The sequence below is a fragment of the Egretta garzetta genome, unplaced genomic scaffold, assembly GCF_000687185.1.
Source record: "Egretta garzetta isolate BGI_Z169 unplaced genomic scaffold, ASM68718v1 scaffold211, whole genome shotgun sequence".
In the NCBI taxonomy this organism is placed as follows: Eukaryota; Metazoa; Chordata; class Aves; order Pelecaniformes; family Ardeidae; genus Egretta; species Egretta garzetta.
Window position 1 is genome coordinate 1,344,754 of NW_009258673.1, and position 13,859 is coordinate 1,358,612.

At 45.0% G+C, this 13,859-nt stretch overlaps 1 protein-coding gene across 1 annotated transcript in view; it reads right to left on the reverse strand.

The window, feature by feature from the left end:
* Positions 1–13,859, reverse strand: part of LOC104135225 (DAB2 interacting protein) — a 177,506-nt gene that overhangs the window by 144,766 nt on the left and 18,881 nt on the right. Inside the window, exon 2 of the mRNA XM_035888607.1 lies at positions 5,296–5,399. Coding sequence (XP_035744500.1) covers positions 5,296–5,364 — 69 coding nt within the window. The 5' untranslated portion in view covers positions 5,365–5,399. The remainder of the gene's footprint in view (positions 1–5,295; positions 5,400–13,859) is intronic.

The window sequence follows — 13,859 nt, forward strand, 5'->3', positions numbered from 1 at the left end:
GTTAGAGTAGCTTATAAAGTATCACTGTAAATTCAGCCGTGTACCCAACCCAAATGGGCAGAAAATCTGCCGGGAAACAAGTTAACATTACAAGCAGCAGAAGAACTAAAACCTAAAAAGATTTTGTATTTCTTTGTGACTATAAATGCTTCATTATTAAAGGGCCGGACAGGCAGAGCAGTGACAACGGAACCGCAAAGGACAGCTCCTGCTCCGAGAGAGCACACTGGAAGTGCCGAACAGTAGACAACGAGCAGACGATGAAGGGACATGAGAAAACAAGGAGATGGTCCTCATCTTCCTGGCTGACAACGAGCTGGTGAAGAGTGTGTTTGCACCACTGGGTTTGGCCTTTGAAGCTTCTCTGAGAATTGTTTCCCTTCCAATCCAACACAACTCCATGCATGGGCAGCCTGATCATGGAGCTCATAGCTGCAATGTGCTTGGGTTTTGTTTGGTTAGGGTTGTTTTTTTTTTTGCAGCCAATGTGGCTTCAACCAGAAGCAGCACAGAAGTGTTTTCTGAGATCCTGGAAAGCAAATGATTGACAGTAGAACTGAGGATTAAAGGCCTGGAGAGAAGAAAATTCTAAACCCTGTCTAGCATTTTGGGGTAAAAGAGAGCACACAGATGCTTCCTTAGACACAGCTTTGTAAGAAAGAGCCATTTTTAAACCATTTAAAAATATTCAGACTACATAATGTTATATTAATTCACTCTATTTGGAAGGAGGCTCCTTGCACAGTCAGTGAGGTAGACTAACAGCAAGAAATCGTTCTGGTTTCTTGATCCAATCACTTAGTCCAGCTCTTTTGGACAAGTTCTTTGGTAATTTGGACTTCTGCTTGGCCTGGGATATTTGCACAGAGAACAAAATAAATCAGGCTCTACTAAAGGCAGTCGATAGATGGCAGTACTCTAATGAGATGGGAGAGAAGTCCTCACACAGCAAGTGGCGATGCAATCCCACCCTTCCTCATGATTTCCCTGCAAGGTGGGCAGGGCAGGAGGATTCAGTACCCAGCAGAGCTTCCCATCTTCTGATCCCTGTGTTTGATGGTATACAACACAAATTTCGGGTTTAACCCATCTCACAGCTTAAGCCATTTGGACTCAATGCAGAGAGGCTAAATGCCTCTGTATTCTCCTAACGGGTAAATGCCAGTCAACAGCACGGCTTCACTCATCTCCCCTTGGGCACGGAGAAGAGTCCAGCACTTGCCCTGTGTTGCGTTGGTGTCTACAGCTCTTGAGTGTTATCAGCTGCTGCCAATTACCCAGTCTCAGTGGAGAGAACTCCACCTCACTGACGAAGCAAGGCAGCATTTTAACTGACATCTCGTGCTAAGTCAAGCCTTCTGTCCTTCTTTTTCTATCCTTAGATATTGACTTTTCTTTAAGCACTTGTTAATTAGGTCTCTTCATTCAAGGGGCAGTATCATGACAAATAGGAAGGATTCCAACAAGACCACTTAACTCTAAAGATCTCTCCTGCAAACGTGTGTAAGGATAGTCAGCCTCTTCCATGAGCGTATCAGATATAATAAATTCATTAGGACCAGAATGTCCCTGCTTATATTTAAGTTTTGTATTGACAAGCACCAAATCTACTGTTCCTAGGCACCAATGCAGCCATCAGAAAGGTTCCTTCTAGTCCACAGCGCTTTGGGGAGCTGGCACTGTAGAGCTGCCAATGTGAAGTACATCCGTGGTTTTCCAGTTAGACGTAGACTAAAAACTGAATCCTGAACTTGGTGTTCAGAGCAGATTCAGAATCAGGGACCTCAGATGAGCGGTCACTTGGGTTAGAGACTTGGATTCGTCAGACTACATCAGATTGTACAAAGCTCTGACAGCACAGAAGTTAATTGAGATGCGTTTACATGGAAAATAATCATTGTACAACATAAGATAACTAGGGCTAGGGAAGAATTTTTCATGTTTAAGAAGCTTTATTAAAGATTTCTTTTTGTAGAAGGAATAAGAACAGCTAATTCGCATATTAAGATGTAGAAATCTTAAGGCTTGATTTTCAAGGTTATATTCCATAACCCAAAAAAATAACATGAGCTATTGTTTTCTAAAGTTGCTACAAACCCCATAATGCCCAATTAACTGTAAGTAGCCTGGCAAACTTCTGAATGGGAAGGGAGCACTTCCACCCAAGTTTGCTTTAGATTTCAAATGAAAGCAAGCAACTGGGAGAGCAACACTGTCAAAATAGCTGAATCCAATGGCTCCTGAGCTTACTCGTCCCTTGGAGACTCAACAGCAGAAGGATGGAGATGTCAGGGAAGAACAATCAGCTGTAAAATATGAAAAGCTTACAACATCAAAACCTACAGCAGCAGGCTCAAAAGTAATAATCCCATTACCACTAAACTAAAGCACTAATTACTATTCCCAGTGGCTGGAGTGGACTGACTGCTAATGTTCCTCTGGTTAATGAAGGAAGGTGAGGGAGAATATATTTCTTAAGTCAGACATCTGCTGAAATCTGGGAAGCTGTAAAAACTGTATGTAATGAAGCCATTCATATTAATGACAATAACATTCGGAGGGCTGAGCAGGAACAGAAATGAGATGATAGTGGATTATAACTCAGAGAAGACAAATGCTCTGTACTACCCACGTGATGCCTGCCCTTATTTAATCCATACTGAACGGCAGAGCCAGTCAAAGCAAGCAACTCCATCCCACACGGGCTGTTCCACTAACAAGAGCTAACCTGCTTACAGACGGGAATAACTTCTCTAAAAACAGAAAGCAGGATACATGCCATTCAAAAAGGAATATCATTTTATTTTCACTGACTTCAGGTACACTACAAAAATACTCCCAAATCCTCTGTCTTGCAAATAATCCGTATCTCCCCATCATTCCTTGCCTTTTTCATCAAGCAGTACATTGTTTAAGGTTCAAAGATCCTCATTTACTGAGATAGATTCTGATAAATGAAAGGCACAAAGCAAAAGCATGCCTATTCAGTTAGCTTTACTGTGTTTCTGTCCGCCATGCTCAGAGTTTTAGAGCATTTGTAACTGATAATCAATTCAGACAGAGGCGTATGGCTTGTGGAACAAGAGGGTTAGAGAAAAATATTTAGTTTCCCTCTTGGCATTGAAACAAGATGCACCTTGCCTGGCAAAAAGGTGATGCCACAAGAGGAATCAGACCAAGAGACGACCCCTCTGTGTTCTGACCTGTTAGAACAAGGAGCTCTTAGGAGAGTAACTCTCATCAACTCCAGAAAAAGAAAACCAAACATGCCCCTACAGCAAATGCTTAAAGACATCTCATATGCCGTTGTTTTTCTGTTTCATTGTCTTCAGTATTTGCTCCTTCAAAACAGAACCCATCTCCTGCCATCCACTCACTGTTTTCATCGCTTCTTCCCATTTCATTTAGCAAATAGGAGAGTACCAAACCCACGCTCTCGTATAATCAGCATGTGTTTGCATATAATGGCTACAGAATATAGCTCGGCCGAGAATGCTATGCATTCACAAACTTAGAATTTAGAGAACTAAAATAAACTGCTTAGACAAACTGCTATTAATGATTCATCCATCGGCGCAAATGTTCTCAGGTGAACTGGGTGTGCTCAGATTTTTTTTAGATTGCACCATTGTCTCTCCTTTGCAATTCTGGTTCTACCTATCCAGGTTTGTTATGAAGTAGCTGAGCCTGTAGAGTAGGTGTGGCCTGCAAAGAAAACCTATAAACATACAATGAGAAAACCGGCTCCAAGATTGTTTGCCTCTTCCCTGAATAAAACTACACTTGGGCAAACTTATTATCCACACATAACAGGCATTTTCCTCCTGAAAATATAACCTTGGTCATTGCTCATACTGGGTATATCCACCTCCAGCTGTGTGTACTTTATGCTTGTACTTACTTTTTTAGATCCCTAAATAGATACCTCTCTTTCTATTACTGGAGATGTTACCCAAAAGACCTTGGTAACTTCAGCTGATACAAAGCCCCAGCCTCCCAAGACGCGATGCATTAACTATAGACGTGTCCATGCGGATGATACGTTAGGAAAAAACAAAAGCAAACAAACCAAAACAGCTACTCTCAGCTGCACGTTTATTGCCCACTTTCAACCAAATACTTATTTTGATCCCACTGTTGTGCTTCTATTTGTCAGCTGAGTGTACTCCTAAATTAAACAATTACTTGGATTTGATATTCTTTGTTAGATACCACAATCCTTGTGGCAAAAATTACTGTGATCCACTCTAGAAGTCTGTCTGATATCTGCAGGATGTTAGAGAGGTGCCTTCTATCAGTGGGGAGGCAGTGATAAATACCACCGCGCACATTCTAACTAAAGAAGAAACAAAGACTTTTAACTCACTCCAGAACTGATCTCCAGGGCACGGCAGGGCCCATCTTCTAAAGCTATGAGCCAGCCCAAACAACCCTGTAGGAGTGATGAGAGGGCAGGGAGAGGGGGGTCCTGTGCTCAGACTCAGCTTCCTCATCCTGCAGGGAAACTGCTGGCAACTGCTCTATCAGCTGTAGCACCGCAGAGCTAGGGCTCAGCACCGACAGAGCCCTCAGCCACGCACCAGCTCTGACTTCTTTGGGTCTTTGGCTCCCTTCTGTAAAATGGACACAGCAGCACCCTTGCCCATGGAGCAACAAGACCCTGTTTGTCGTGTTTGATTTTGGTATCACTGTTATTCGTGTTAGTGGCGCTGCGCTGTTCCACTCCCAAATGACTTCTTGTTCCTTACGTACCGCTATCACAACTGAACAGTGATATTAGCAGAGCATCTCAAAGCAAAAGGACTGAAGAAATTGGAAAACAGTGAATGGCTCCTCTAGGCTCCTGCGGGGAGAGGATACCAGGCTCTAGGGAATCACCAGCTTGGCAGGCTTTCTGTTAGTTAAGGAAAGGTTCTTCTACAGGAGGTTTTCTCTCTGTAGGAGTATGAGGACATACTGTACAGTTGCAGACCAGTAAATACATCTACGACTATACCGCCCTGCCCCAGGATTCACAAAGGAAACCCCATCAGGAATGTCTCCCAAGTGAAACAACTTACTCAAACCTGCTCCAGATTCCAAGTCAAATCTTGCTGCTTTACCAAGAAATATTTTACAGTTGCACGTTGCTAACAGTATCTAACAGCAACACATTTATTTAAAAATAAGTAATCAACTAGTTTCACATACACCACCTCTTCTCTCAGGATGAGCAAGTTCCTCTCCCTTCTGGCAAACCCCCACAACAATCATGAAGATGCCGTAACAATCATTAGGATGAGGAGAGAGACTTACCGTGACCCGGAAGGGCGTTGTGGCAGCAGGCTCCATGGTGGGGTTCTTCTCAGTGACCCCGCTGGGCATGCTGCGCCTCTGCCCGCACCTCTCCGGGGGGGACTCTGTGGATGGTACAGAGGACAAAGGACAATTACAAACACACAAGCCCAGGAACAGTCCGGGAACATCAGCAGGCCACGCAAAAATGTGGCTTCTTCCTTTGAGATGCCCTTGCAAATGAGCCAACACAACGGTTGTTGTATCTGCTCGTATTTCCCACAGCCGCCTAGAACAACGTTCAATCAGCAAGACTTTCACCTTCAACAATTAGCATTTTTTATACACCCGTAAGCTTCAGATAATGCCTGACAGGTTGGCATTATCATTATTTCCAGTCTGCAGATGGGTAAACAGAAAATGTATTGAGCTGAGTGAGAATTATATGCAAAGTACAGATCCGTGGACTTGATACTCCTAAGGGGAACTGCTAATGGGGTTACAGGCACAGGATGCTTAGGTTGCCTCTCGAATTCCTCTAGCAATTTGCTTTGTGACTAGGAAAAAGTTACTAAAACCTGCATATGCTAAGGTATAAAATGTGGGTAGGACTACTTACCTCCTTCCCTGCCGGTGAGGAAGGGAGGGGGCTGAAAAGGCTCAATTAGCAAATATGCCTAACACTGAGAAGATTTAGAAAGGTATTAGGTAAGGTCAGCAACAGCATCACGAGGTGGTGTTTCCTCGGTTCACAAACCTTCTTTGAAAGCACCATGGAACTCAGAAAAATAGATCTATTTCCAAGCTGCCACGCAATGATGCTCAGACCTTCTAACTTTCCTTCTCAAGCCATTTGAGGCCTAATTAGCCAAGCACTTCCATCGCCCAAAAGGCAGAGCTGGGTCACCTCCATTCTGTTGATTGGGAAGTCTAGGAAATGGGCATGTGGTCATGATCATGTAGGCATGATCATGTAGGCATTTAGTGCTAATTTCAAGAAAAAAATCCAGGTGTCCAGAGTAGAGTGTTCTCAGGAGTGGACACATGACATGAGGGCAGGAGAATGCTCCTCCTCGACCAGCGCTGGGCTCCCCAGGAGGCGAGGAGGCTCCCTGCTTGAGGGGGGACTGTACAGCCCATGAATCGACACGGGTCAGAGATCTGCACATGGCTTTGCAGGTTAAAAAAATGTCTTAAATGTCTTAAATGCCTTAAAGATCCCTACAGCAAGGCAAGGAGGTTAGAAGTAACAGCTCAGCCATGTTTACGAGCAGGGTTGTAGCCCATGTGAAGTGTCAGGAGTACAAACCAAGGCCTGAGCACACCTTCTCGCCGTGCACCTTCATTTTCAAACACCAGTTCCTTAGCTGCTCCTTCGAAAGCGAGCACACGGGATTCTTTTGAGCTGAGTGCTTCTTTTCTGCTTGCCCCTGCCCTGCGGTGGCACTGACCACATCCAACAGGGGGAACTCTACACTTTTCCCTCAGGGCCAGGCTTTTGGGGACATGAAGAATTACATTCAAAACCAGCCCCAAACTGTTTAAGAATTCTCAAAATTGGTACAAAAAATAAACAAATATCAGGTGGTACGTAACTACACTGGTAAGGTGCAAGCTGGGGAAAGGCTTTTGTCAAAAACTGTTTTCTTTTGGCTTCATCATGGTGTCCTGAATTCAGAATAGTGCAAGCTTTGGAGAAGATGAATAAAGCTCATACATCTTGGCCTCCCAGGCCCCAGAATCTTCTCTACTCTTTTATTTATCCACAGCCACTGGATTAGACTTTTGTCAGCTGAATTTCTCCTTTTCTATAGGCTTCTTTTCCACAAATATTTTCTGTCCTCGTGTCACCTTATCAACAAACCCTTCTGATGTATAGAAATCCCTGTAACTTCTGCAAGACGGTGTCTGGATATGTAACACTGAATTATTTACTAAACAATATGGGATCCCAGCAAAGGCAATGGCAAATCAACAACAATTTCAGAATGACACTGGAAAGCAGATTTTTCACACAGTTGTTCTTGTCTTTTTAAAAATGATGACCATAAAAATAAATTCTAAAATGGAGCTGAAATAAACATTGGGGGGACTCATTCTCACACAAAATTTCATAGCAACAGGCACGCCAATGAATTACTAAGATTCTTGGTTGGGAATGAGAGGTAGCCTGAAGAAGAGTACCTGCTGCAAAAGGAAATTAGATGGTAGACTCTGCTAGAGAGTCTGCTTCTACACGTTCATATGCAGAGAAATCTAAAGATGGAACAACCTATACTTCAGAATGTCTCAGGCAATGGCGTTCTCATAACTGGTGTAACTTAGAGGTGGTTTGTTTGCCAGTTCTCAGCCTCTGCAGTCTGCAATTTGCTGCCATCAGGTCTTGGCAAGGAGGGCTGTCCTCTTAGCAAGGTCCTCCCCTTGCCAAAGACTGCCATCACCCGGGATCCATAAGAAACAACTAATACCTGCAATTCCACCCAACAATTCCCGAGATGTGTCTTAAACTATTCCAAAAGGACAGACTGTGAGATTCCACCCATGGACTGGGTGAAGTGCTTGTTCAGCAGCATCTTCCTTGCTTGCAAATCCCACCCACAATTCCCCACCAGTGGCCACGTAACCTCGATGAGAGCCAGCCAGCCAAAATCAGCCAGTTCAGTGCGTTCACAGCTTCCAGCCAAGCCTTCCAATGTCCTGGCCACGTTCTTTGCAGAATGCTGCACTGTGAATCGCAGGGAGGCAATCAAGTCCCTTGGTGTCATCTCCTTTCACACATGGCCCCACCCCATTCCTTTGAAGAGTGGCCTTTTTTTTTTTGGACTGTCATAAAGAAATGATTTGATTACAGCATTTTGAAAGTGAATTCAAGATGACAAGCTGCTTTGCGTTTTCTTAATGGCCAGAAAAATAAACGTTGTTTAAAGCATTTCTCATGTACACGGCTGGAGAACGGGAACGATGGGATTACATGAAAAGCAGCTGGAAGCAATGACCTTCCCAGAGGCCTTCAGCACGAGCACGGAGCTGGGCTCCCCAGCCCTCAGCATGGAGGGAAGGTATTTGCTGTCCCATATAGGTGTTCCAGCACTCCTGACTTGCACCACGGTGGTTTGTCAGAGAAAAGGAGAGTGTTTTATAACCCAGGGCTGATTAATAGCTGGGTCTGACGGTGCTGAAGTTACTAACCGTACTCTTAAATTCTTACTTCATCATTAAAATATACCCACAGCAGAGCCAGCAAACACATCAGTTTGACCCAGACCAAAGAACAGAGATGGCTTAGGACCTAAAGCTTCCTATTACTCTTAAGCTTATGGTTCATAAAGTATTTGGCAGCAAATCTCCATTTTAGCAGATTTTAAGCACCGTGGGTACCACTGGAGAGGAGAGGTTTTGCAGGAAAGGCACGCTACAAAACTCCTTATAAGAAACCAGAAATAACTAGAAGGAGGGTTGGGCGTGGGTGTTGGGGGCGGGGGGGAAGCTGTTTGTTTTAAAGGGAAGTAAAAATAGCTTACAGGTAAATCAGTAACTCCTAACTACCAGAACTATACGACAGAAGAGTTTTGCATAACGAGTATGAATACATAAAGGTTTGAACTGCCCTTTTTACCTTGTCAGGGTTAAAGTCTTAGGCTGGGTTGCTGGCGTTGGCAACGCCTGCTTTAGCAAGCCCACAGTGGCACCGCGGCAGCCAGCCACCACGTAAAAGGTCGCTGTAAGGCAATAATAAAGACTCTCTCCATAGCCACTCGAGGCTGAAAAGGAAATGGCTTAATTTACAGCAGAAGATATTTAGGTTAACCACTAGACAAAGCCTTCTCTTGGCACGGACAGTAATACATTGGAATTGATTGTCTAGAGAGATAAATGTACGTTCAAGCCTATCGAACCCATCTGCGGCAGAGCTCTTGCTGTCAGGTGAGGTTCAGGAACAACGAGCTTCCTTCCCTCCCCTCTCCTGGGGCAGCCAGGTACGCGATGATCTCCCGAAATCCCTTCCAGCCTTATTTTCTGTGATCTCTGACAAATTTTCCACTCGTGTGTAAGACAAGCAAGCTACGAGAGCTCTGATTCAGTATCTGACTTCAGCCTCTTCTTCACCACCTCTTCACACGTCTTCCTCCCCTCCTGAACTTCCACTCCACTTCTGGCTGGACAGACTCTACTGCCAGTTCTGTTCCACCTCTGTATAGCACAAAAAGTCCAGGGTCCTACGCCGACCTCTGTTACAGACTCACAGTGTGACCCTTGGACGTTTTAATGCTTTTCATCAGATTCGCAATTGATAAAAACCTTCAAAATCCCATGGGAACACTGCAAGGTTTCATTAATGAATGTCTGCCCTTCATTTTGTATCCCAAGATAAAGGGCTCCAGAATGAGGAACAGCATTACTGCAGGCAGCTAACCACGGAATGACATTTCCAGAAGCACTTAGTATTATCAGATAACATCCTCGCTACGCAGTGGATTTCTCTGTTAGCTTAATACTATCCCTCAGCTCATAGAAATTCCAGGATTATACCTTCATCTGTCCATTTATTTGCTCTAGATCAGATTTGATCTGAGGACTTAGACACACAGTATCTCAGGACACTGTTTGCTCTCCTGAAGTCCTCAGCTTGTTACGAACTTAAAACCTCCAACTCTTTCTTTTATGACACAGAGGCCTGAAAATCACTGGAGTAACAGTCTATTAAACACGGATTATAGTGCAGGCACACTGGGTCTGAGAAGGGATTCCTTGGGTACAGCGAGGAAAGCCACGTTACCCAGCGGCAGAGATGCCAGCCTGCAGAAGCGGTTGCCCACAGGAAGGGATGGCTCTCTGATTCCCCACCATTTCCACCAGCCCGTAACGCAATACCCAAATAACGGACGGGATAGCCACAGACAAGCAGTAAGAAGTTGTCTAATTGCTGTTGGACAACTGAATCAGGCAAGCCCACCTACGCATATTACCCGGCCCTTTAGAAGCTACTAAAAAATCTCAAAATTAGACTGGAAAACGTTCTTAAGTCACTCTGAGGACTGTGGCCATTTGATAGAAATTCCTAATCTAATTTTCTTCTCACTGATGATATTTTTTCCGTGCTTTTCTAAGCTTGCCCAATGATAACGAGGCATTTCTACTCACACTCTGGTTTACTTCCACTCTGCACGCTCTAGAACCGTGCTCCCGGGCCCTCCCGGTTCTTTTTCACGACCAGGAACGACATTTCCCGTGCGCAGCGCCGTGCCGTGCCCGCCGCAGACCGAGGCCGGGCTGGGGCGCATCCACTTACGCAATCACAGAAGCGAGAACAAACAAACAAAAAGCGCTTCCTGCTTTTCCAAATATTTACAGAAGGCTGCGAAGATCTTCAAAGAGAAACTTCCTTGGAATTATCGACCCCCCCGAAACCTCTCCCAGGTTATCACACACAGGTGGGTCTGAAATGCTGCTTGGTGTGCACTGCACTAGGATTTTTTTTTAAGCTGCCCGGGTTGAGAGCATCCCACTGAGTTCGCTGCCAACAGGAGGACACGGTAAACACGGCACATTAATTTAGGACCTAGGGCTTGTGAATATTTCTGCAACTATTTCTGTAAGGTAATAAACGCATTTGATTTGTTAACTAATTCAAGGCATTTGAACTGACGGAATAATTAATCCCTACTATACTTTTCCAAGCCTGTTCCTCGTGCTGCGGAACAGTTGCAGAGCGGCGTAGCAACCCCCCCCCCCCCAAAGGCTTCCCAGACACTGGGCGGAGGACAGAGAGCAGGTCATTACGTGTGACAAACACACGACTAAATATTAATGCTGTTTACTTTTCACTTCGCAAGCGAGATGTTTCTGCATTTGCATTACCTGCTCTTGTGAATCACAGCCTGTCCAAGGGCTCATCGGGATTACGCTCTCATTAGTGGGAACCAAACGCATTAACTCCTTCTGTTTGTTCATCTCTTTGCGCTCTGCCCCTCTCCTGCTCTGCTCTCACGCACAATTCCAGGGATCAGCCAGGGGAAGAGACGGCATGAACAAAAGCAGAGAGAACCAGCTGGGAGGAATAACTAACAAGCAGGCATTTCCCAGCGAGTTGACTTTCCGATACGAAACCGTTCCAAATCCAAACAAGAAACGGAGGTACAGATCTGAATGAGCATCAGAGAAGTTAGCAATGAGAACTCGTCTCCCTCCACTCACCAAAAGGAAGCCGCGCTTGTCAGCAGCGCACATGCCATGGCACTCCGAACAAGCCAGGAATAAGAGCAGAAGTAGCGATGATGACTTCATCGGAGGCAGCGAGAAAGAGAAGTATGACTGGAATGCCAGGCAAGCCAGCAGCGCCGGGGAGACACGGCAGGAGGCCAGGGTCCTGCACCCTACGTGCTTTAAGGAAAGGAGACTTTAGAGGACAACAAAACTTCGCCAGATCGCCTGGACGTAATGCAGAAAACTAAGAGTTGGTCCGAACCAGACGCTGGTGGAAAAGATCCTGCCGGCAGCCCTCGGAGAGGCCAGGCTGGCTCCCGACCTTGGGCAATGCTCCGCCGGCGAAGGTGTGCTCCTCCCCAGCCTGCCCCGTCGGTTTAGTGCTCGACATCTCCGGGGTGCCCCAGAGCTCACCAGGGTGGAGTTTCTGTGAAACCAGAGGGAACAGGAATTACCGGTCTCCTGCTCATACAATTACACTCTGTGAATTAATTTTATTGCTTAATGAATTTAGGTGTTATTCCTCTAATTTCTGCATTATCTAATAACTCCTTACTACAAACCCAACGGAGGAGAGGAGGAGATGCATAGTAACAGGAGTGATTTATTTAGCATGGCTCACAGTAGCATTTATGAATTAAAAACGATCCCTGGGGAGCAGATATTCGTGGTGTCTGTGTGATTCCGAATACTCCAAAGAGGCTGCAGAAAAATCGACATTTCAGACAGCTTTACATGGCCACGTTGAGTCCAGGAGGAAAGCAGGATCTTTAATCTGAATCCAAAGGGGTATTTAGGAGCTACTGTTAGAATAGTGGCACTTTTAAAAAGGGGAATATTACCCTGGGAATAAACAAACACAAAAAAGAATAAATACTGAGTTGAGCCCACTTTCCCCTTCACACGGCATGAACAAGTTTGAATGGGAAGCCGAGATGCAAGAAGTCCGATTCCATCAGACAGAGGTCAGTGTAGAAGCCCGGCCCGGTTACAAACGCCCTTGCTACCATTCCCATCCGGCTCCCGTCAGCCGGACTGGAAACGCAGCAGCAAGGCCAGTTTTGCCGTTCAATTACCTGGAGAACTATTTATTGGAACAAATCGCCTGGTGCCCTGCTGATCCCTCAGTGATTGCAGTTGCTCTCTCACAGCAATATTATAACCACTATGCCGCACAAAATTAATTAAGTCAAACCTTTATTAGGCAATAAAATTGACTTTTAAAGAAAAATGGTCGGGAAGTGAAAGTTTAGGGCAGGTAATGCTGCCCTCTGAAAAATCAGACTCATCTAAAAGCAAAGTTAATGAATGCCCAGAGCGGGTGTTCTCTGGGCTAACTGATGTTTGCATCACCACCGCTTTTTACATTGGAATAAAATAATTTCTTTTTGCATCTTAGAATCTCCAGCTTAAATACACTTCTGTAAAGCACAACAATCCCGCTGGCTGTACCCACAGCTCTTCTACATCAGAATCAGTGATTTACTCCCCACTCATGTAATGCTCCAAGCAGAAATAGTTTCACATCTTCTCATGCTCTTACTACCTCTTCAGACAACTAAGGATACTGTTTACAGAACTATAGCCTGTAAAAAAAAGAAAAAGCTCACTATCTAACCACTTACATACAAAAGAAAAGCATAAATTGGGATCATTACTTGCCTTTTGTGCTACAGTCCGGCACAAAATATTTAGAATTAAACAGTTAGAGGCTGGTTGTACGCCTGTCCACAGTGCCCACACCAAACAGACCCAGCTTCTTGCTGTTACCTTTGTTTCCCTCACCGACGTTTCGGTGTCACAAACCCGCCCCAGTCAGCGTAACGGGGCGAATGCCACCGCTGACCCAGCCGTGTCCCTGCCGGACAGCGTAAAACGGCAGCCAGAGCACCACCCGGAGCCACACCGTCCTCCGCAGCCACATGAGTGGCACTGGGACAGTTGTGTCAATGGAGGAGCCTCATTAGAACTGGCTGGAGACCAGAAAACTCAACTCACAGAAAACATCAGACCACGCTGTTTCCCATCAGCTAAAAATTATGACCATCCTCTCTCAAAGTGGGGCTAAGATCTTCTGGAAGAGGAGCTTTTTCTTTTTCTTTGTTAAATGATGATTTGAAGTGACGTCGACCTTTGCCATAGCCCGCTGTGCACTTTAATGGATCTCATATCATCTCTGTGTCAGGTTCCCGGATATCGCGCACTGAGCAGTATTTAATATGCCTCGTATCGCTTCTGAGCGAGTGCTATTAATGGCTCCTGAATCTAGTACTGAAAAAAAGCTGGGCTATTTTTCTGTGTACTTGATATGTATCTGTTCCTCTATTTTCTCTAATATTACCCAGTAAGAGAATCCTTTTCCGAGGTGCTTTTTGATGCAT